This window comes from Balaenoptera acutorostrata, chromosome 20 (assembly GCF_949987535.1).
Source record: "Balaenoptera acutorostrata chromosome 20, mBalAcu1.1, whole genome shotgun sequence".
NCBI lineage: Eukaryota > Metazoa > Chordata > Mammalia > Artiodactyla > Balaenopteridae > Balaenoptera > Balaenoptera acutorostrata.
In genome coordinates, this window is record NC_080083.1 from 11,117,932 (window position 1) to 11,140,186 (window position 22,255).

At 55.2% G+C, this 22,255-nt stretch overlaps 1 protein-coding gene across 3 annotated transcripts in view; it reads left to right on the plus strand.

The window, feature by feature from the left end:
* The first annotated feature begins 5,464 nt into the window (after window positions 1-5,464).
* Window positions 5,465-22,255, plus strand: part of WSCD1 (WSC domain containing 1) — a 51,040-nt gene continuing 34,249 nt past the window's right edge. The window contains exons 1-2 of one of the 3 annotated variants that reach the window (XM_057536393.1): window positions 5,465-5,531; window positions 16,294-16,993. In XM_057536393.1, coding sequence (XP_057392376.1) covers window positions 16,567-16,993 — 427 coding nt within the window. In that variant the 5' untranslated portion in view covers window positions 5,465-5,531; window positions 16,294-16,566. Of the gene's footprint in view, window positions 5,532-6,679; window positions 6,920-7,369; window positions 7,438-16,293; window positions 16,994-22,255 lie in introns of those variants that run through there. The other 2 variants (XM_057536392.1, XM_057536394.1) reach the window with 2 other exon arrangements.

Genomic DNA, 22,255 nt, shown 5'->3' on the forward strand with positions numbered 1-22,255 from the left:
CCTTCTCCCGAGAGGATCCCTTGATAAAGCTCAAGAACCTCTAAGAGAATAACATCTCTCCCTCCCTCCCTCCCATGATCCCCTGGGTTCTGGCAATGACATTGGCCATGTCCTCTGTTAGTAACAACTCAGCAAGCATCCTTTCCATAGAATTCCTTCACAATCTGAGATGGAGGACAAGCATGTGTGTGTTGGCCTTGGGATGACTGTGCAAGGGAAGGAGGCCAGAGGCTGTCCCTGTGTGCCTCACGGGTGGCATGGGGGGGATGGACAGGTGGGTGGACATGAGTGACCAAGTTAGAGCCCACTGGAACGGGTCCCTTTGAGGCCAACCAGATCTGAGCTCCAACTCAGGTTTTCCACTTTCTGGGTGTGTGATTTTGGCTCAGTCACTTAACTCTTCTGAGCCTCAGTTTTCTCGTCTGTAAAATGGAACTAACACAGTACAGACTTCATAGGGTTGTGAGGAGGATTACTTAAATTAACAAACATAAAATGCCTAGCGTAGGACCCAGCAAACCATGGATTCTTCCTAAGTGACAGCACCTTCTCCTGCCATGCTCCCCTGGGGCAGACAGGTGGTGACATAAGTACTTTCTGGGACAGTAAAGCTCTGAACAGTTCTACACCCCCCCCCCACACACACATATATACACACACGCTTTTTCCTCCTACTTGGCTCCTGTGTTTCCCCATCCTGGCTTTTATCCCAAGCACAAAACTGTGGGAACACTGATGGGGGTAGGAGATTAAATTTGGACATGAAATCTGGGAAGACTTCAGGGAGGAGGGAGAGTTTGTCCCAGGCCCTGAAAGAGTGACAGATTGTGAGGCGAGGGGCATTCCAGGCAAAGGAAACAGAATGGGCAAACTCCAGAGATGGAGTGACACAGGCTGACGGGGGGAGATGACAGAGAGCATGGGAACGCCCGGAGGGAGACCTATGGGGGAGGGGCCAGGCAGTGTGAGAGGAGGATGGAGAGGGGTGGATGGGAACCTGGGCAAGGTAGGGGAGGGACTACCATGTGATTGGGCTTCTAGGAGGTAAGGCTATTCAGGGCAGGGGAGAGGAGGGTGCTGGTGACAGCCGTGACCTTGAAGACAAACAAGCTCCCTGCTCTCGCGGAGCTAACCATCTATACATGCAAACCTTCCTACTGAGCATCTGCCCTCTGTCTGCCCACAACTCCTTACGTCCAGCTGCACACCCACAGCCCTTCCACCCACTTTCCACTCATCCGCTTGCTTGTACACCCAACCTTCCAGAAGGCAGAAACTCAAACTATGTAGGATTTTTAGAGTTCCACTCACTTGGTTAGCAGACTTGGTTATTAGGACTTTGCTGATCCTATGCTGGATATTGAGGGCTCACAATTTGGAGGAAAGAAACCACATAAAAGGGCATAAGTGAGCAGGATTTGTTTCTGTACAAATAGATCTTATTTTTCTAACACGCGTCCAGAGGAAAGGGGGTCTTCCATTGGTTCAGACCCAGGCCTCTTCTGTCTTTGTGCTCTGTCCCACATAGAGGGCTGGCTTGTCATCTCATGGTCCCAAAGTGGCCACTCCACTTTCCAGCACAGCAGCACAGCTGTGTTTAAGGCGCTGTAGTAGAAATTCCTACAAAGGGGAGGGAGAGGAAAGGGATCAGAAAGAACCAAACATGTTGCTCTTTCTTAAAAATACTTCCAAACAAAGGATTAATTTCCCCTGATGAAGATGTTTATGGAGACTTTATTGTGCCCACCGCCATTGGTGTGCTGTTTTCTATCAGGCTGAGGTGAGGGGAGAGGGCCAACTGTGTTAAGTGGATGAATCTGGGACTCCACACAGGGTGGGGGACGGAAGGGGTAGGGCTGGAGGTGGGAGTTCTGGGGGAGCAGAGCTCCTTCCCCAGTGACCCTTCCTGTGTGGCCAGGATACCTGGGATGAGGAGGAACACAGGTAATGAGCAGACCCTGCATATCAGGTGCGCCTCTGGGAATCGGCCATTATTACATTTGGAACTTGGAACTTGACATTATGTTTCCTCCAGAATTTCATTTCAGCCACTAGCCATCTGACAACCCCTATGCTGTTGGAATTTCTTCCATGGTGGCCTCTCTTTCTTGTCTCCTTTCCTTAGGATGCTGACCAGGTCTCTCTTAATGGATCTTGGTCAGTAGGCTCACACACAGAGACAGCGTCATTAGTCACATGGTGTCACCAGCTTTAAAAACTCCTCTAGTTTAGTTGTTTGAAATGAGCCTCCTGGACGTTCCACAGGATACCTGGCCAGTACTTCTCAGGAAAGGCAAGGAAAGAATGAGTAACTGTCACAGAGCAGAAGAGACTGGGGAGGTGGGATAACTGAACGTAATGTGGTAACCTGGACCCTGGAGTGGATCCTGGAACAGAAGGAGGACATGAATGCAAAAACTGGTGAAATACAAATGAAGTCTGGAATCTGGTCAATAGCAGTGTGCCTATGTGAGTTTCTCAGCTTTGACAAAGGTACCCTGGTCATATAAGATGTTAACAATGGGGAAAACTTGAGTGAGGGGTCCACACGAATGCTCTGCTATCTTTGCAACTTTTCTGGAAATCTAAAGTTCCTCCAAAATAAGAAGTTTATTAAAGTGAACCCATCTCCTCTTTAATCACTGCCATCTGCTTGAGATGCCCCAGCAGCTTCACTGAAATGACAGCTTGCAAGTTCAAGGTCTTTGATGAATGACTTCCAGGGAAGTTCATAAAAATGGAACAAAGACGAGGTGTTTCTTCTGCTAAGCACACACGTGCACACCAGGCAGGCAGGAGGAGCAGAGCCGGGGTCCACTCTGCCACCCTCTCCACCAGAGCCTACTTGCAGCCCCTGCACCCCTACACCTTCCAGCTGATGACTGAGCCCAGAAGCTCTGTGTCTAACCCAACGTACTTCTGCACTCGGCTGGCAGTGCCTCAGTGCTTTCTGTTCCTCAGCTCCAGCTCGCTGCTGCCTCTGTGCAGATAGGAGGGGTGGCGGGGTCAGGCAGTTCTCATCTGGATCCCACAAACTCTTTGCCAGCACCTGCCACACCAGACCCCACACCAGAGCCAGTTAGAGTTGTCGTCATAAGTACCACCAGCTGGAAGAATCATCCTTGCGGTCACTTCCTGAACATATACCGTGTGCCAGGAACTCTGTACTGGAAGGAAGACCCTTTCCCCATTTTGCAGATTAAAAAAACTACATCTGGGGAAAATGATTGAATTTGCCCAACCAGAGAAGCAGAACTGACCTCAAAGCACCCTCATTTCGTTCCCCTGGCTCTCTTAAAGAAAGGCCCTTGAAGATCAATTAGACAACCTGCCCATTTTACAGAAAGGCAAACCAGGACACAGAAAGGTAGGTTTTGCATGAGGCCACACAGCCTCTTCTGGTCTAGTCAGAAAAGAAACTCAGCCTTCCTCCCCGTTCTAATCCCAGTCTCTCTCCGCTACCTCTGAATTCCTGAAACTTTCAGGGCACCTCTGGTCCATGCCTAGGAAGTCCAGATGCTCCCAGACCAGACCAGACCCGTCCTCCCTCCCAGGAAGGTACAGATTCCCGCCCTCCCCCGGCCTGGTCTGGTATCTGCAGGCACAGCTCTGCAGGGGGGACAATTACCATCTGTGCGGCTGGTGTCTTCACAAAGGCATATTTAAGTCTCTGCAGTACTCAGGGGAGAGAGCAACTAAATAGGCAGCACAGCAAAGTGTTGAAGCCAGCTGCAGGTCTGAGTGCACAGAGGGGGCACCAGTAAGTCACAGCACTACTACAGGGGAAGAAAGCAAAGGAAGAAGGAAGAAACTGCATCCCCTTCTTTTCAGATGTTGCCAGAGGTTCTCTCGGTCTCTGAACGATGCTTGCTCCAATGAGGCAGGGTTCCACCAGGAGTGAAAGGCAACCTTCACAGGCGACTCTGGGACAGTCACATCCGTGCCACCCTGCCAGCGTATTGATGCAGCAGCAGCCAAGAGCTAGGTAGTCAAAGGAGGAGGACACCGGATGCAGGCGCTCGCGGGTATCGGAGGGGCACCTGCTTCCGTCTCCCACCACAGGCCCCTGGCAGGGGGACGCGGTTCCATGAGCCCTCCACACTCTCCCTCCTGGTCTCCCTGATGGTCAGTAGAACCCGCTGGGCCATTGTAAGATGGCCAGACACAATCACGGATCTGTCTGTGGACCCGAGCAGGAGGAAGCAGTCTCTGAGTTCTTGGGAAGACACATGGTGACCACTGGGAAACTGCTTGAGTTCATTAAAAATATGTCATGCTAGGCACATTGCATTTTTTTAAAAAAAACGAATTAATTATTTATTTAATAAATATTTAGTGGGCATGCCGCTGTGCCCAGAATAAGCTAGGCAGGAAGGAAACAGTTCTGAATGAGACAGAAATTTGCGTGGCTTTGTGGGGGCTGAGAGGGGGCTGGGAAGAGAAGACAGACAATAAGCAAATAGATCCACAGGGTGAGGGTGGGGCAGTATGCTTTATGCAGCCTGGGAACTGGACAGAGAGGCGGGTGCTTCAGCTGGGACGTCTGGGCAGGCCTCCGGGGAGGTGACATTTGGAGGACAAGGAGTCACCATAAGCCTGTGGATCGAGAGAGCATTGCACAGGTGGTATTTCTGGATTGTAGCAAAGCCTTGGGAGAGAACTCTTTGTATCACGTTTACTAAAAGGCGTTACTTGTGTACCCTGCGGCAGACAGTGTGCTATGAACTCACCAGGCATTTTATTTGATTGTCACAAAAGCCCAAGAATGGGTGTATTTTCTCTAATTTGCAGATAAAGATGGTGAAGGCACACACCACTTATTGTGAGTTTTAAGTGAGACCACGGGCACGAAAGCGCTAGGGCCAGCTTCACCAGCACAAGAACTGCGCAGGGCATGGGGCCCGTGCTCAGAAGGGTTCTGCGCTGGGTTCAATGTTCTATTCTTGTTTCTTGAAGTTCTTACTCATTCTTGATCAAAGGGCCCACATTTTCATTTTGCATTGGGTCCCACAAATTATGTAGCTGGTCCTGGAGAGGGCTTCAAAAATCAAAAATGTACAGTGGGTTGTTGTTGTTGGTAATAATAGCAACACACCCATTCACACTCTGAAAGGGACGTGCATGGGGGCTTTTCTGCAAGCCAGTAACACCCCGCACGCCCTGTGCCCTCTCCCAGTTCCCCCAAGGACTCCAGAGCTCCCCACCTTCGTCCCAGGGAGGGGGGCTGATTCTCCTAATTCCGGCACTTGACCTGACAAACTTAAGCGCATCCCTTTCCCTTTTGGGTGCCACTTGACTGACCTACATAAAACGGGGCTCCAACTGGTCTCCAGGCTAATCCTCTCCCTGCCCGCCCTCCACCTGTTGAAAATGGGCTCCTCTGAGCCTTGCCAAGCTGCGCTGCCCCTAGCGGGAGTCGGAGGCATGAAACTCCCTTTCAGGAAGCCGGCTTTAGAGCCATGCCATCGCATCCTGCTCGGGCAGCCTCTGCTGGTCCTCAGCCTCCGGAGCAACTCAGCAGCCAGCCCTGGGTGAGGACAGGGGCCACTGATGCACCTGGCAAGGCAGGGGTAGCACTGTGGCTTGGGGGCTTCCGAGGAGCAGGGGTGGGGCGTGGAGGGGAAATCCTCAAGGTTGGATCCAGCCCTTATTTTAAGAAGGGGATTGTGTATAGCAGTGTGGTTTTACACCTGTGTGTCTGTATCAGCGCCTGTCCGCCTCAGTGTGTGTGTGTCTGTGTGTGTGCCTGCAGGCCAATGCCCAGTGTGACTCTCTGTACAACAGTGTGTCTGTCAGTGGGCGCTGGTGCGTGGGCGGCTATACCTAGGTGTAGATTTGTCACCGTAGGTCTGTGTGGGGCAGTGTAGTAGCTGGCGGTAGAGTCCTGAGTGTGTAGGCATAGGAGACGGTGTCAGTGTATTTGTCTGTGGGGTAGTGATTCTGTGGGTGACTGTCTCAGACAGCGGTGTGTGTGTGCGTTTGTGTGTGCATGCACAAGGATGTGGGTGTCAGTGTCTAGGTCTGCATGGGACAGTGATCCAATGTGTGTCTGCTTCTGTGAGTTGGTATCAGAGCGCTACAAACTGGGTGGCTGGAGGTACAGGTGTGCCTGTCACAGTGCCCCAGCAAGACAGAGCCCAGTGTGTGTGTGTGTGTGTGTGTGTGTGTGTGTGTGTGTGAGTGTAGGTGTCAGGGTGTCTGTGAAGCAGTGATTCAGTGTGTTTGAATCAGTGTGCGTGTGTCCCCGAGGGTTTGAGCGAGTGTGGCGGCGTGCTCCCTTGTGTGGCAGTGCCCTGCGTGTTGGTGTGAGCGCCAATGCATTCGCCCGGTGTGTGTATTTTACTGAGAGCGAGGCTGTGTGTGTGTGTGTGTGTGTGTGTGTGTGTGTGTGTGTATGGGAGTGAGTGTCAGAGTCTCTGCTCCCCAGCAGCGCGAGTGGCAGCGCCAGGTGGGCTGGTCCGCAGGACCCGGGCCGGGGGTGGGCGCCGCCCCGCCTCGCCCCGCCCCTCCAGCCGCGACCCCTCCCACGGGCGGCGGGCTGAGGGCGGCGGCAGGACGGTCGCCTCTAGGACCCGGCGGCGGCGGCCGGCCGCTGTCCCCGGGCCGCGCGAGTGAGCATGTGCAGAGCCGGGCGGCCGCTCGCCCGCCGCCCGTCGCCCGTCGCCCGTCGCCCGCCGCCCGCTCGGCGCCCGCTTGCTCCGCCGCCGCGGCTCAGCCCGGACGTCCGCAGCCCAGGGAGCCAGGTGGCGGCGCCCTGTGCCCGGGGCGCGTCGGGCCGCTCCTCGCCGCGGGCCGCCCGGGGGCGTGCGGGCGCCGAGGGCGCCTAGGCTCCGGGCACTGCGGGGTTGCGGGCTCGGCGCCCCTGGGAGGCGGGCGCGTGGCCGCCGGAGCGGCCGCCCCAGCTGGCCGCGATCGCGGGGTGAGTGCGATCTCCGGGTGCCCCAGCCGGGACCCCCGCGCGGGCTGCGGGCAGGGTTCCCCCAGCCGCGGGCCAACAAGTTTGTGTAGACGCGGCCGGGAGCGCGGCGGGGCTGCACCTGCTCCGGCTCCGGGGCGCGCTGGCTGGGGGCGCCTCTCGCGGGGCCACGGCGGCTTCGCCCGGGAGTGTGTGCTCGTGGAGCCGGGGTGGGGGCCGCTTCGGCACGAGCGGGATGGGGCGGGGGTGTGCAAAGCAGTTTCCCAAGCCGCGCCCGCCTCCTGGAATCCTCAGAGACCGTCCGTCTCCCCGGAGGGAGCCGTGGATCCGGGGAGGGGGCGAGGACAGGCTTTGGGGTGCGCAACGCCTCTTCTAAGAGGAGACGTTTACCAGCGGCAGCTCCCTCTCGTTCCGCCACCACGCCAGGCTTCCGGTCAGCGGAGGGTTTTCTCTGTCTCTTGGTGAACTTGAGGCGCGGGCAAAGGCGAAACGCACGTATTTCGTCCAGAAAATTACTCCAGGTAGAGCTCTGCATTTTCCTAAGAGTAGACGGAAACTCACGACTGGAGGCTACTAATTGCGTTTTTCGTTTCTCATGGGAAGCCTCCAGGGGGTCTTCTGCCTCAGGCTGACCAACCTCCCGGGTGTCTGTTTTCCTGAGCATCTGTGCCCACGGATGATGCCTGCTGGGTGCTGGCTTGCCCGTGGGGAGGCGGGGGCGGAGAGGGAGACCTCTGACCCTTCTCTGAGCAGTGGGAGGGATGGTTGTAAGGGTTCCAGCCCCCCCCCCGCCCCGTCCTGCCCTGGGATCCCGCTGCTGCCCACGCTCGCCTGCTCCCCACCTGCTCCCGAGATGGACAGACTTGGAACTCCTCTCTACTTTTCTAACAGTGGTAGACGCTCTCCTCCCTCTTGCCGCTGGAAGGGCATGCTTCAGTTTATGGAGCGCTTGGGTTATCCCATGTTGGGACGCCGTGGTTGGGATCAGGAGTTGGGGGGGGTGCTTTTCTTTACTCCTCTGAATAACCTAGGTTATCGCGCACAGAGAGTGAGGGCTAGTGGCGAGTGGAGTACAGGAGGCAGAAAGCTGGCTGGCTCCGCTCTGCCTGCAGCCGCCCCTGCCTGCTGGTTGCAAGGGCTGGAGAGAGGGCAGCCGGGAGGTTTCCCTCGAGTATTCCCTTCACTACCCACACGCCATACCCTTAGCTCTGGCCTCACCAGTCCCTTGGAGAAGATGCCCCGGTGGGCCATCAGAGCCCAGCAGTTCCATGGGGAGGAGTAGCCGTGTTCGTCTCTGATGCACACTTGCTGAATTGTGTGGCAGGCAGCTGGGCTGGTGCGCTGAGCCCGGCAGCCTCATCTTCCCCCAGGAGAGGCCCCTTGGCCCTCACCTGCAGCTGCATCCCCCTGTCTTCAGCAGGACCATTACCACAGCTCCTCTGGAAGAATGCCTTATTTTGGGGGGAGGGGATCCCTTATTCAGTGGGCGCTGGAGCCCTGTGGGGCACTGTCCTGTGGCCTACAGCATGTCTGGCTAGGAGTGAAGAGATGCTAGGATTAGGCAGAAGGCCAGACCCCTGCCCCTTGCCTCCTGTCTGCCTAACCAGGCAGAAGTGGATATTGTGGGCCACCAGTTGGTCGGCTGCTAAAGCTTGAGCCTCTGAGCGCTGGGCAGTGAGTTGCAGAGCCGCTTCCCTGTAGAGTCTGCCTGAACAGGCAACCCAGAGCCTCTAGACCAGGACTGAACCATGTCTGAGCCGCACCTCTCAGGAGGGCGTGTTTCTCTTTGTAGACACGCCCGGCTTGCGATCCTAGATCCTATCCGGCTCAGACCCCAGTCAGCCGTAGTGAGACCAGTCCCCCGGACTCTCCCTCCGGAGCTACACTGAGGCCAGGGCAAAGCTCAGTGTTTAGACCTTCGGGGTCTTTATCCATAGGGTGTGAGTGATGATCAGACCCACCAGCAGGGGCAGAACTGGGTTGGAGGCAAGCCCTGCTCATCTGAGGAGTGAGTGCTTGAACGTGGCTTTGGACTACCTTCTCCCTGGGTCTCTTTTCACACTGTGGCTTTTAATCTCTCTTCCTCGTGGTTTTAATAAACAGCATGTTGACGTATCACCTGGAAAGTTGTTGGAAGGGTGGCACTTTCGGAGAACGTATTTAGGGAGGAACTCTATCTCCCAATGTGGACGTGAGAGCAGTTGGAAGAATGGGGTGGATTAATTGTGTACATCATAAAACACTGTGTGCCTCTTGGTAGCTGTTAAGGCTTTCCTCCTCCACTTTGATTCTCTTTTTCTTGCTCTTGGAAACTCATGAGGGGGCCAGGAGGGTGCTGAGGACAGGAAGGCCCAAGGTGTCTTGGCCTTCCCCACCCCCGGCGTAAGTCCCCCATCCCAGTGACCTGAGGCACGGCGGGCACAGAGCCAGAGAAGGGTGAGGTTCACTTTGGCTGGGTACTCCACCCACTTGCCCAGATTTATCCAAATCACTCAGTGGGGTTTGGACCAACCTCGAGAGTTGCCACTCAATGGGAGAAACATAACGAACACATGAACAAAATCAGGTTCTACTAAAGAGGTGGCCCAGAGATAGCCTAAAAGTGTCTGTGATTGGCTCTTGCAAGAGTGGGTTGGGCTCCAGATCAACCAAATAAAAAGGCGAAATGCCTTTTAGTGCATTTGGTGGTATTCTGTCTTTCTTTGCAGCCCCGGCCCCTAGAGGGGTGCCTGGAGGAATCTCCACCCCTGGAGTTGAACAGATGAAGACCATGTGATATGGTAGATGATGCCACAGACCTGGAATCCGAAAACTTGAGTTCAGTCTAGCAATAGCTATTTGTCTTTGGTCAAGTTAATTTGCCCTCTGTCTGCCTCAAATTCTGCATCTCCACGATGGAGATGATAATGATTTGACTTCACGAGTTTATGGGAAGATCAGTCATTCATTTGATGATCTGTTGATTCATTCAGCACACTTGAGAGTGTGTGAAAGTACCTTGCAATCTCTAATGTGGTACATAAAGATTTATTCTTATTTATATGAACCCCAACACTGGGTTTGCTGGAGGATTCCCCCCTCCCCCTACCTCCTTTGCATTGAATGGAGTTTCAACCTTACTATTATGTTTTATACCGTTTTAGCAATATTTCTTATTTTGGACCTTTTAAGTTCTGAAGTTCAGAAGATCAAAAGATTTGCCTCCTCAAAGGCAGGGACCCCACCCCATTCCCATTTCCCAGACCTTGTCCCACCCCAGGGCCCAGCAGATCTATATTTAGTGGGCCCTTTGCTCTCTTTCTGAATCTCCAAGACCCAGAGGTGTGGGACCCTGGGATGAGGGCAGCATGGCCCTGAGCCTTGGAGGGTGGCCAGTAGGCACAGATTTCTGGGGTCTGCCCTGTGCCCCACCCAGAGGTGGACAGAGGCACTGCCTGTGTCTGTGAGGGGCTCATAGGCTGGGAGGAGAAATGGGCAGCGTAGCCAGGACTCAAGGCAGGACACGTCCCCCAGAGCATCCAGCCTCGCCGTCGAGCGCTGGGGAGTGGCTCTGCTCCGGGGATCAGGAAGGCTTCTTGGAAGGGGTGGCATTAGACCTGAGCCTTGGTAGCCACAAAGCCTTTCAGAGCCACAAGATGGGGCCCACGTTGGCATCCCTGGCCGACGGAAGAGTATGTGTAAGGGGGCATGAAGCATCGCACGCTGGCCAGTGGGGCGTCGAGTTCTGGAAGGAATATTGAAAGGAAGTTGCTGGGAGACTGAACCAGGAAGGGCCACTGAATGCCAGGCCGAGGCACTTGAACTTGGTCATCTGAGTCCTGGGGAGCCATTGCAGGCTATAGCATTGCTAGTTCTTGGTGTTAGAAAGATCTCTTTGTTAGGATGCTGGGAGGGGACAGCGTCTCGGAGAGGGGGCGGGGTCCAGATGACAGGCACTGAGCCTGAGCAGGGCAGAGGCAGGGGTTGAGGGTGGGAAGAGACAGGGGAGGGCTAATTCAGAGCACTGAGCCCAGCTGGAGGCTCCCCGGTGTGGCTTTGCCGAGGTCCTGAGGCTGAGACCCCCGCCTGCCCCGACCCCAGCTGCCGATCACGCAGGCTGGGGCTCCGAACTGCTAGACCACGAACGCCCGTCTCCTTGTCTGGGGAGCAACATGTCGGTCCCCGTTCCTTGAGCCTAGGGCTCTCACCCTGCTAAGAGCACACGCTCTGGATCCCCAGAGGGTTGCAGCCCTCCCTGCGGTGGCCGCAGTGGCCGGAATGCTTCTGGGGCAGCTGGTGTTGTTCTCCCCTCACCTGCCTGTTCTCTCTGGCGGGGGGGGGGGGTGATAGAGTCACATGACTGAACCCCAGTGGCCACTGGTCCGTCCCAGGCCATCTCTGACCTCTTTCTCCAGCCCCCAGGCCCTAGGGTCTGCCTCCTCTCCTCTCCCGGCTGTCGCCACCCCTCTCCTGTTCAGTCCCTTGGACTGGTACCATCTGCCCAACCCTTGCCCCTTCAGGCTGAGCCCCAGCTGCCACCCGGGGCCCAGATAACAGCAAAGTAACAGCCAAGGGCTCAAGTTGTCTAAGTCCCCACCTGAGACCCCCAGAAGCCCCTCTGTCCCAATATCCTCGTCTCATTCCTGGGAAGAAACTGAGGGGCTCCCTCCCCTGGGCCCTGGTCTCCTCTGGGGTGACACTTGGGCCTCTGGCAGGCCACCAGGCAGGGCAGCTGGTGCCCACCTTTGTCCAGCCTGAGGCTCAGTGCCTCCCTGGTGCCGCCTCCCTCCCGACAAGGCCGGAGCCTCAGGTAGGGGTGGGCCCCCTGCCCCCCATCGTTCCCCTGAAGCACTTTGCATGATTCCCAGACAGGCGGTGTCACATGGGAAGCATGCCTTGGGGAAAAATGGTCCAGACCTGCAAGGAGGGGAGGGGCCCAGGAGGCTGGTACACTAACCACACGGCAGCATCTGGGAGGTCTGACGGGGGCGGGGCGGGGGGGGGGGGTGACACCGTGTGAGGCGCTATGTCTGGGAGCTTCATCCTGGGGGTGACACCGTGTGAGGCACTATGTCTGGGAGCTTCATCCTGGGTGGTGACGCCGTGTGAGGCGCTATGTCTGGGAGCTTCATCCTGGGGGGTGACGCCGTGTGAGGCGCTATGTCTGGGAGCTTCATCCTGGGGGGTGACGCCGTGTGAGGCACTATGTCTGGGAGCTTCATCCTGGGGGGTGACACCGTGTGAGGCGCTATGTCTGGGAGCTTCATCCTGGCATGTTTTCAGAAAGGCGGTGATGGAAGCACACTAAACCCCTTTCAGGGACCAACCTTGCCTCGTGTGAAGCTGGTGTGGGGAGAGAGGCGGGAAGCTTAGTGGGCATGGGGTGGGCTCTGGGAGCAGGGAGCCAGGTCTGAATTCCGGTCCTGGTTTGTCTGGCCTTGGCCAAGGCGCTTCACCCAGCTGAGCTTTAGAGACCTGGGCCCTCAGATGGGGGTGATCAGGGTACCTGCCTCGGCGGGAGATGGGAGTAAATGACATGGTGCAGGTGAAAGACACAACCCAGTCTAGCCGGATTATTCAACGCTGCAAGTGCTTCGTAAATGGTGGCATTGAAAAAGCAAGCAATTGCTGACAGCTGTCTTAGCATGGGGGCAGCTTCAAGTGAGACTGGGATAGTGCACCCACCCCAGGGAGTTGGAGGCTGAGAGGAGGTGTGGGTGGCTGATTCCCCCCACAGCTCAGCTGCTGCAGGCCCTCTCCTCCACCGTCTCCACGTTGGCCTCTTTTGCACTTGTAAGCTGAAGGCTGTAGGTAACAGAAGGTTTACTCCCTGATTCGATCCCACGACAATGCCTATTTACCCCCATTTAACAGATGAGGAGCCTGAGGCTCTGCCCTGTGCAGTGACTTGCTCAAGGTGGATTTGCTCTCATGGAGGGCCTCCTGGCTTTGGGGTACAGCCGGCACAGCTGATGGGCAGCGGCTACCTACGCGCCCCAGGTGCTGGCTGCTTCTGCTACGCAGCTGCCTTGTGGCTTGGCTGTGAGCCCTTGTGCAGATTCTGCACGTGGCCCAGCCCCCCCACCCCCACCCCCACCCCAGGCCTCTTTCAGGTTCAGTCACTCAACAAACATTTTTACGGGCACTGCCCTGCCGGATGTGTGCTAGGATCTGGGGATGTGGCGAGAAATCGGGTGTCATCTGTGCCCTGGGGGAGAGCGTGGCAGAGAGTGGGGGACGACTGACAAATGTAACATCAGTGGGAAGTGGGGTGGAAGTCTGGGCAGGGGGACGGGTTCCTGATGTGGCAGGTGTTCCGGGCTGGGAATCGGCTTCGCGATGTTAGAAGTTCATCGTGGCAGCCTGCCTTATAAGAGGCCAGGGTCGTTGAGGGCTGGTGTGAAAGTAGCTGCCCCCTGCCCCCACGTCCAGTGCCCACCTCCCCAGACCAGGGGAGGCCCTTCTGGGAAGGGGTGGCTCTACAGAGGACTTGGTGGGGGGCGCTTGGGGAACCCGGGTGCGATCAGCCCTGACAGTGCCCCATCCCACCATGTCCTTTGTAGTGTGCTCCCAGAGCCTGTATACAAATGCGTATGGAATTCTGGCCGGTCTTGGCTTCAAAATTCTGAACTGCTGATCCATTGCCCACCTTTTGGCTCCATCTCATCAGAACCTTTCTTCCCACAGCAGGCGTCCTCTCTCCCCTTATATTTTAGTTTTATAGGATTTTTCACTGATAGAATCCCGATCTTGTAACCAGAAGCCTTTTGCAAGCAGATTCAGAAACCTCTTTTCCTAGAATGACGACACAGGAAGGATAACATATAAAGCTCACCCTTATTAATTTCCATGTATCTGTAAGACCTGAAGTGGTGAAGCTGTGTCCTTTGTGCTTACGTATTACTCCATCTCCCGTGTTTCCAGCGAGGCTCCCACAGCTCTGGATAACGGGAATTTGAGATTTCATTGCCCTGACCCCCACAGGAGGCGGTTTCTGATATCATGATTCGCCTATCAATGTATCTTCTCGTTCATTTTTAAAAAATGTGTTCAGAAACAGAGATGGCTGAGCATCTATGCTGCTGGGGCTCATGCTGGGGGCCAGGGTTACTAAGATGCATAGGGCATGACCTCTAGCCTTGAGTCAGTCGCAGTCCTGCAAGGATGATTGACAAGTACAGGGACAATTAAAATCATCTTGGGGTGGTGAATGCTGGGATGGGGGTCAGCACGGGCTGTGGGAAGACAGAGAAATCTACACCAGTGGGTGGGTGGTGGTCAGGGAGAGCTTCTCGGAGGAAGTGGCACCTGGGCTGATTCTTGGAAGATACACAAGGATTCACCAGACAAAGAGGGAGAAAAAGACATCAAATGCATTGTGTACAAAGGCACCAGGGCAGATGCGCTGTGTGGTTGCTCTGCTGGACTCTGTGTATGTGTGTGTGTGTGTGTGTGTGTGTGTGTGTGTGTGTGTGTGTGTGTACACGCACATGTGCACACGTCATGGGGAAGCAGAAGGAAAGGGCCTGGCGAGAGATGAGCTGGTTGGACTGGATCAGGAAGGGGGCCTTGTATGTCATGCTAAGGAGCTTGGAGTTTATCCCAAAGCCATGGGGAGCTATTGAAAAGGGTTTTAAGCAGGGGAGAGCCATGATCAGATTTGTGTGTTAGTAGGATCACCCTGGCAGCCTTGCAGAGGATGGATTGGAGGGGCCAAAGCTAGAGGCAGGGAGATCAGTCAGGATTTCTTGGGATTTTCTCTGCGGTTCTACAAATCTGACGAGGCTGGCTGGGGTGGGCCTGGCACACATCAGCTTAGAGAGGAAATAAAAGCTCTGGAGACCCGTCTGGAAGGGCTCCCAGACTCAGGGTTTAATTCCACCTTCATTTGCTGATTCCCTAGCCAGCCACCCCTGCCCCAGCCTAAAGGACCCACCGGACCCCCATATTCCCAGATCCTGCCCTCCCCAGAAGCCTCAGAACCTGGCAGCTCTCAGCATTGAATCAGAAAGGGTCATGCTGGTCTGGGCCCCTCCCGGGACCCTGGAATGCCAGGCCACAAGAGCCCAAACGTTGTCTTTCCTCTCACACCCAGTCGCCGTCCGTAGGGCACAGAGCAGCCATTGAGGGGCCGTGGGGCCCTGGCGGGGGTACCGGGCCTTGTTACAGGCAGCGGCTTAGTCACGCTCCGAGGAGTCTTTCTCCCCGGGACAAGCCTGTCCTTGTGTTAAGGGCCGTCCTCACCCAGCAGCCCGGCTCACAGCAGCTGCGGGACCCTCTGCGAACCCCTGACAGTGGACTTCAGAGGCGCCGCCAAAGGAAACCAAAGCCCAGCGTGAGAGCTGAGTCCTGGGGAGCAGAAGGGCACCCGGGAAGGCTGCTCTGAGAGCCTTCCCCCCTTCACCTCACCAGGTGCCCAGCCCCGTTTGGCAGGTGCATGGCCTGGGGCACTCTCCTGCCCTGGCTTCCTGACTTCAGGAAGCCTGGAAAGACTATGCAAGCCCACTCTCTCCCCGGGTGCCCTCTCCTGTGTTAAAACCGACCCACGTCTGCAGAAGCATTTCCAAAAGACAGTTTGCAGCCCCTAGGCACCCGGGGAGTCAGCAGATTGCACGCATGTATTGAGCACCTGCTGTATACTCATGCCTTGGTCTGGGTGCACACGTAGGTGGTGGGGTCTCATTATAGGCTGGGCCACGTGTCAGTTCAGAGTCCAGGCTCTGAATACAGACTGTTCCAAACCTTGGCTCCTCTGCTCACCAGCTGTGTGACTTTGGGAAAGTTACGTTGCCTCCTTTTGCCCCAGTTTCCTCATCTGTAAAATGGGGATAGTACTGTACAGTATCTACCTCGCTGGGTTGGTGTGAGGATTAAATGAGATGATACATAAAGCGTTTAGCTCAGTGCCTGGCGTGAAGTAAGGATTCAGTACAAAGACACTGCTGTAGGTTTTTCTGGGTTTTTTTTTTTGTTTTTTTGGATGGGAGTGGAAGGTGTTTCTTTCTTTCTTTTTTTCTCCCCCCAGACTCCCCTCCCATCCAGGCTGCCACATAACACTGAGCAGAGTTCCCCGTGCTATACGGTAGACCCTTGTTGGTTATCCTTTTTAAACCTACCTCTGCTGCTGTTTTTCCTCCTTACTGCTATCGTTATTGGATCTTCCTACCGCTCCGGGAAAGAGTGTTAGTCCCCTTTTACAGATGAGGAAGCTGAGGCCCAGTGAGGTGAAGTAACCCACCTGCTGTCACACGGTCGTGCAGTGGCAGAGCCGTGTGCTCTTGCAACACGGCTGTTCCCTTTGGTAAACAGAGCCCAGGAGTGCAGGGCGCCTGACCCTGGGGCAGTGGGAGAAGTGGACCCTCCTATTGCATCTAAGTGCCCTTTCTCTTCTTTTCCAGATTTATAAGCTGGAGACGAGGGTCGCTAGAGCCCAGGGATGGCAGAGTTTGTGACACTTGGGCAGAAGCTGCAGCTGCAGGGTCCGGGCCGGAGTTAAGTGATGGTGTCATCTGAGCACCTGCTGAAAACCAGGCAGGAGGAAGAGTAGCCCCGGCAGAGCGCAGGCTGCTGCCGGATGCAGGGATGACGCCTCCGCCGGCCCCGGCCTCCCTCCCGCCTGGGTGCTAGGAGCCGTCCCTGGGCTCCAGCCGGGAGCCCTGCCGCCCAGGGGCATGGCCAAACCTTTCTTCCGACTGCAGAAGTTTCTCCGCCGGACGCAGTTCCTGCTCTTCTTCCTCACAGCCGCCTACCTGATGACCGGCAGCCTCCTGCTGCTGCAGCGGGCCCGCGTGGGCCTCCCGCCGGGCCCCCGCGCCCCCGGCCCCCTGCAGGCCCTGCCCGTGGCCGCCGTGGCGCTGGGCGTGGGCCTGCTGGACAGCAGAGCCCTGCACGACCCCCGGGTCAGCCCAGAGCTGCTGCTCGGCGTGGACGTGCTGCGGGGCCCCCTGGCCCGGCCCCGGCCCGGCCCCCGCTGGCTCCGCAGCCGCAACTCAGAGCTGCGCCAGCTGCGGCGCCGCTGGTTCCACCACTTCATGGGGGACCCCCGGGGGCCGCCCGCCCTGGGCCCCGAGGCCCCCAGGCCAGCCGCCAGCAGCCAAGGTAGGTGCTCAGCCCTGGGTCCCCTTGCCTATACGGGAGCTACTCCCAGGAGCCCCATTCGGGGGCACAGGACTGGTGTCCCCTCTCCCTGGCCCTGGCGGCAGCCCAAGAAGTAGGCACCGAGAGCCCATGGCCTTCCCACACCGCCCCTTTCCCCGGCTCCGAGGCAGACAGGCGGGGCCTGGGAGGGGAAGCCCTTTGGAGTTTTGCTCGCTCCCCAGCTGGGCTCGCACGTGGCTGGAGGTTGAGATGTGCGAGCATCTTAGAGCTGAGACAGACCTCGGCTTGAATCCTGGCTCAGCCCCAGGTTTATTGGGTGACCACGTCTCTTAATTTCTCTGGGTTCCTTGGAAATAGAGGTTGAGACACCTGCCCCAGGGTTATGGTGAGGATTAAATGTGATAATATAGAGCAGCGGTTTGCGAAGCAGAGTCCCAGACCAGCAGCCTCAGGATCACCTGGGAGCTTGTTGCAAGTGCAGCTTCTCAGGTTCTCTCAGTCTTACCAAGTCCCAAACTCTGGGGCGGGGGTGGGCAGCCTGGAGCAGCACGATCTCCAGGTGGTCCTCATGCACGCAAAAGCTGAGGACCACTGGGCTAGGGGTCCTGATGTATTCACCGGCACTCAGGAACTGGCAGCTATTATTACTTAAATTCCCCAAGGTCATTCTCTTAGTTTGGGTTCCCCGGAAGCAAACCCTGAAACCAGGATTCAAATGGACTCGGTTAATTTAGGATGTGATCCCAGGAACACTGGTAGGGAGTGGGAAGTGAGACAGGGAAGAGAAGGTGGTCAGTAAAGGGTACGTTATGGAGCAGGTGGGGGCTTGGAGCGAGGGTAGAACATGGATCTTAGGGTGCAGCCTGGAGGCAGCAAGGCCGCGGGGACACGGGCGGGGCACTGTTCAGACCGCCAGAGTCATGCAGCTGGGACTCCATCATGGGGTCAGCCTGGTTCCAGGTCGGGACTCTTTACACCAAGTTATCCAGACTCTGCAGGGCCCAGTTAACTGAGCCTGTGTGAAGTGGGCACCCAGGGAGTGTCATAACTATTGCTGGGCGGTGACTGACCTCAGTCAGTGTCTCAGCATCCGTGTCACCACCCATTTGGTCCTGTACCACAAATCACAGGAGAACTGCTATCCTGAGTATAAGAAGTGTGGTTGGAGCTTAGAGTCCTCAGTGGCAGGATATAGAAGAAGATGAGGCAAGAGCCTTAGGAGGATGAGTCTGGTGGCCCAGTACAATGAAGACTGGAGGACTCTGCCTTCTACAAGAAAGAAACTTCCATGGAATGAAGTTTTATCTGAAATCCTCTAGGTCATAGCCCTCGTGTGGGATTCCTCAGCAAGGCTTCCACGTAAGAATGAGGGAGAATTGAGGAACTGGTTCTGTAGCTCATTTCATATAGATACAATTTCTGTAAACTCTCCCCAACACATCTAGAAGCTGGGTCTCTATGCAGGCCACACCAGTATAACTCATTTAGACTAAAGTGTAAGTGACTAAACAAAGTTGCCATGGATTTCTTGGAAAGAAGGCATGGAAAGAGCACAAGTTTTGAAAACAGACCTGGCTTTCTCTCTTGGTATTGCCAGTTATTGGCTCTATGACCTTGGGCAAATTAGCCACGATTCCTCTTTTTATTTCTCTCAATCCACACTTCCTGAGGACCCACGTATGAGTCTCCATGTGTGCTATCACTGTGCACTTGAGGAGCTCAGTCTGGTGGTGGAATCAGATATGCACGCAAATGATTACCCCACAGTGTGACCGAGGCATGATAGAGGCATGTGCAAAGGGCTTGGGGCTCATTAGACAGAAGTGACAAGTTCTTTGTAACCTGGCTTCAGGGTGACTGGGCAGCAGAGGGGAGGACTCAGGGTGACCTGGTTATAGCCCTGTGTATAGAATACGTATATCCAAGAGAACCAGTGGGTACCCCTTAAGTCATCATTTAGAGAGGCGATGGAAGAGGCTGCAGTGAACGCTGAGGAGATCATGGTGAGATGTAAACAGGACCGATCGTCACCCATTATACACCACCAGCTTCTGCCCTGAGCCCCTGAGTGCCCTCCACACTCTGATGCTCTAGCTGACCCTCCCTGGTGACCCCCAAACCTAGCAAGTGAAGGGTTAATGTCTGGTACAGCGGGAACAGTCAGGTTCTGGTGTTGAATGGTGATAATTCTGACAGGTTGGTGCCCCGCCCCAATAGGTTATTCAGAATTTTGAATATCCCCCAGGATTGGAGGAAGAATCCGCCCTCTGGGAGAGGCCGTGGTATCCTGGCTGGAGATCTTCAGAGAAAGTGGGGAGAGGCGGGCACTGGCCTGAGGACCCTCTGGGGGCCCCCTTCCCTTCTTGGGGCCCTGTGGGCCCCGCACAGCCAGGCGGGCCTCCCTGTGGGAGAGTAGCTCACAGGCCAGCCCTCGGGACAGCTGCTGGGGTTGCAGACAAAGAGAGCGTCTCTTTGCGGCCCGGGCAGCCCGCCATTCCCCTGTAAGGGGATCCGGCAGGCAGGGCTTGGAAGCCGCAGGAGGCCCCATCAATCACTCAGCATTTCATTATACCTTGGACAACATCCATAATGGAATAAAATGTCAGTAAGTTTACTAGGGGAAAAATAGTAACTTCTCCATAGCCAGTTTGTTTTTTATTGATAGTAATTTGCAAAGACATTGCAATATCTCCAAAGCCATCGTTAATAGCCTCACCGCATGTCCATTTTGATGTGCAAATGAGCAGATGCGGAGTCACAGACAATAACATATCGCCTCCGTTTCAGCCGAAAGTAATAAATCCGTCTCAGAATGTGTCCCAGTGCATCCCTGGGAAGTCCTTTCTTTTTGCACATTCTCTCTTTCTAACTCTGTCAGGGAGTTAGAAAAGCCATTCATTATTTTTCCAGGAGAAAGGGCTCCCCTCCTCCTCACAAGCAGAGGGGGAGGCGCCTGCGTCTCAGGCCTTTGCTACAAACTGAGAGGGGACCAGCGGGGCGTGAGCGTCGCCTCCAGACCGGTCAGTTCCACCCGATGGCCAGCTGGTAGCTGGTTAGCCTCTTCTTGTTTTTGAAGAACCCAAGCCTGACTGCTCAAAACCATTTCTTTCTCTCTTATTAATGTGGTCCGCTAATATTTACGGAGCCGGGACTTCCCTGGTGGCGCAGTGGTTAAGAATTCGCCTGCCAATGCAGGGGACACGGGTTCGAGCCCTGGTCTGGGAAGATCCCACATGCCGCGGAGCAACTAAGCCCGTGAGCCACAATTACTGAGCCTGCGCTCTAGAGCCTGGGAGCCACAACTACTGAGCCCACATGCCTAGAGCCTGTGCTCTGCAGCAAGAGAAGCCACCACAATAAGAAGCCCGTGCACCGCAATGAAGAGTAGCCCCTGCTCACCTCAACTAGAGAAAGCCCATGCGCAGCAACAAAGACCCAACACAGCCAAAAATAAATAAATTTAAAAAAAAAAAGTGTACGGAGCCAACATCACACTCAGCCCCCAGGTTAAAGTGTAGGATCATAATAATAATAGCTGTTACTTATCCGAGCATCTGTGACGTGCCTAGATGTACATCTGTTATTTCATTTAATTTAATCTTTGAACAGCCTTATGATGTCAGCGGTGCTATCACCATTTTCATGACAAAGGATTTTGCATTTCAGGGAAGTAAAGTCATGTAAAAATGTTTATTGTTAATGACATATAAACAATAAAAACAGTCACCACTGAGCCCGTACTACATGCCATGCCTGCATTAGATACTTTCTATGTTATCTCGTGGAATTCTCACAACCACCCCATGAATTCCATGAGACCATATCCCCGTTTTACAGATGGGGAAGTGGAGGCTCAGGAAGGGGAAGCTGCACATGCCAGGTCACGCAGTCAGATAGTAGTGGAGCCTGGATTTGAGTCTAAGGCAGCCCGTTCCCAAAGGCTGTTTCCCCACTCTCCCTGCAAAATGTGTATGCGCCGGTCTCAGCCTTCAGGGGTCTTGAGCCCAGGCACCTTTAGAACCTTCTGGTTAATTTCCCATCACCGCTGATAAATGTTTAGCAACCCCTGAGCTTGTTTTGGATGTTTACTTGAAAGCTATATAGAATTTCTTCTTTGCTGAGTAATACACATCAGAAATTTCTCAAATACTAGTTATTTTTTTACTAAGTAGGCAGGCTAAGGAGAGCGATTGATTCTCACTGACCTGGGTGAAGGCTTTCTGGTCTTGGTAGTCCTGAGATTTATATAAAGAGGGAGAAGCTCGTGGGGACTGGGTGTCTGGGGTCCCGAGTAGAGGAGTGGAGCCTGTGCCCACGGACAGACACTGGGTGTGGCCACGTGTGTGCCGACGGGCATCTGCGATGAAGGCGACCTCAAGAGGTTCAGAGCCTGGAAGGGGGAGAGACCCTTTGGCAGACGTTAAGGAGGTGACTGTTGCTCTCTCCTCAGCCCCAGGTCCTCTAACCTGAGGTTTCTGGGCCTTCAACCATTCCTGGCATGGCGGAGAGTCCCATCTTCCGCCATCTTGGTCATCTTCCTCTTGCCTTGCCTTTCTTAACCTGGGGCCCTGGGAATTGCACATTGGTGCAGCCAATGGGATCAGCTCCTCCTTGCATTGGGGTTCTCTGCTCCCCCTCTCGAGCCCGCACAGGATGTCAGTATGGGTTTTAGGAGCTCTAACCCACTGTTGGCATCGTGCCTGACCCTGCCTGGTGAGTCACCAGCTAAGGGGAAGGTGTGGTCCCTGCCCTCAGTGAGCCTTAAGTCATGGTACAGAGACAGGATACACAGGTGTACACGATTTTTAACAACAACAGTTAATGATAAGGATTTGAGTGACAGCAAATTTTTCAGACGCTCAATGTGACAATTCAGAGAAAGGAGAGGCCATGGTGGGCTGGAGTGGTCAGGGCTGTAAGTTGTCAAGGACGGGTAGGAAGTAAAGTGTGGACATGCAGGAGGGAGCAGGGACATGTCCACATGTGGCAAGAGAAATGAGCTTGGATGGGGTGGTGGGTTGCATTTATCCATTTGAAAGTTGAGGAAACTGAGGCACAGAATGTTGAAGTGATTTAGTCAAGGTCAGAGATGGATTTAAGTGTGGTGTTCACACCCAGGAAAATCACTCCCTGATTTGGGCCCCAGGAATGAAGGCTGGCAGACCCACTCCTCCAAACCACTCAGCAGGCGGCCCTGAGCTTCTGCTTTGGGCCAGGTTCTTGGCAGCAGTGAAAACCAGTCTCGCCGGATCAGGGAGCTCC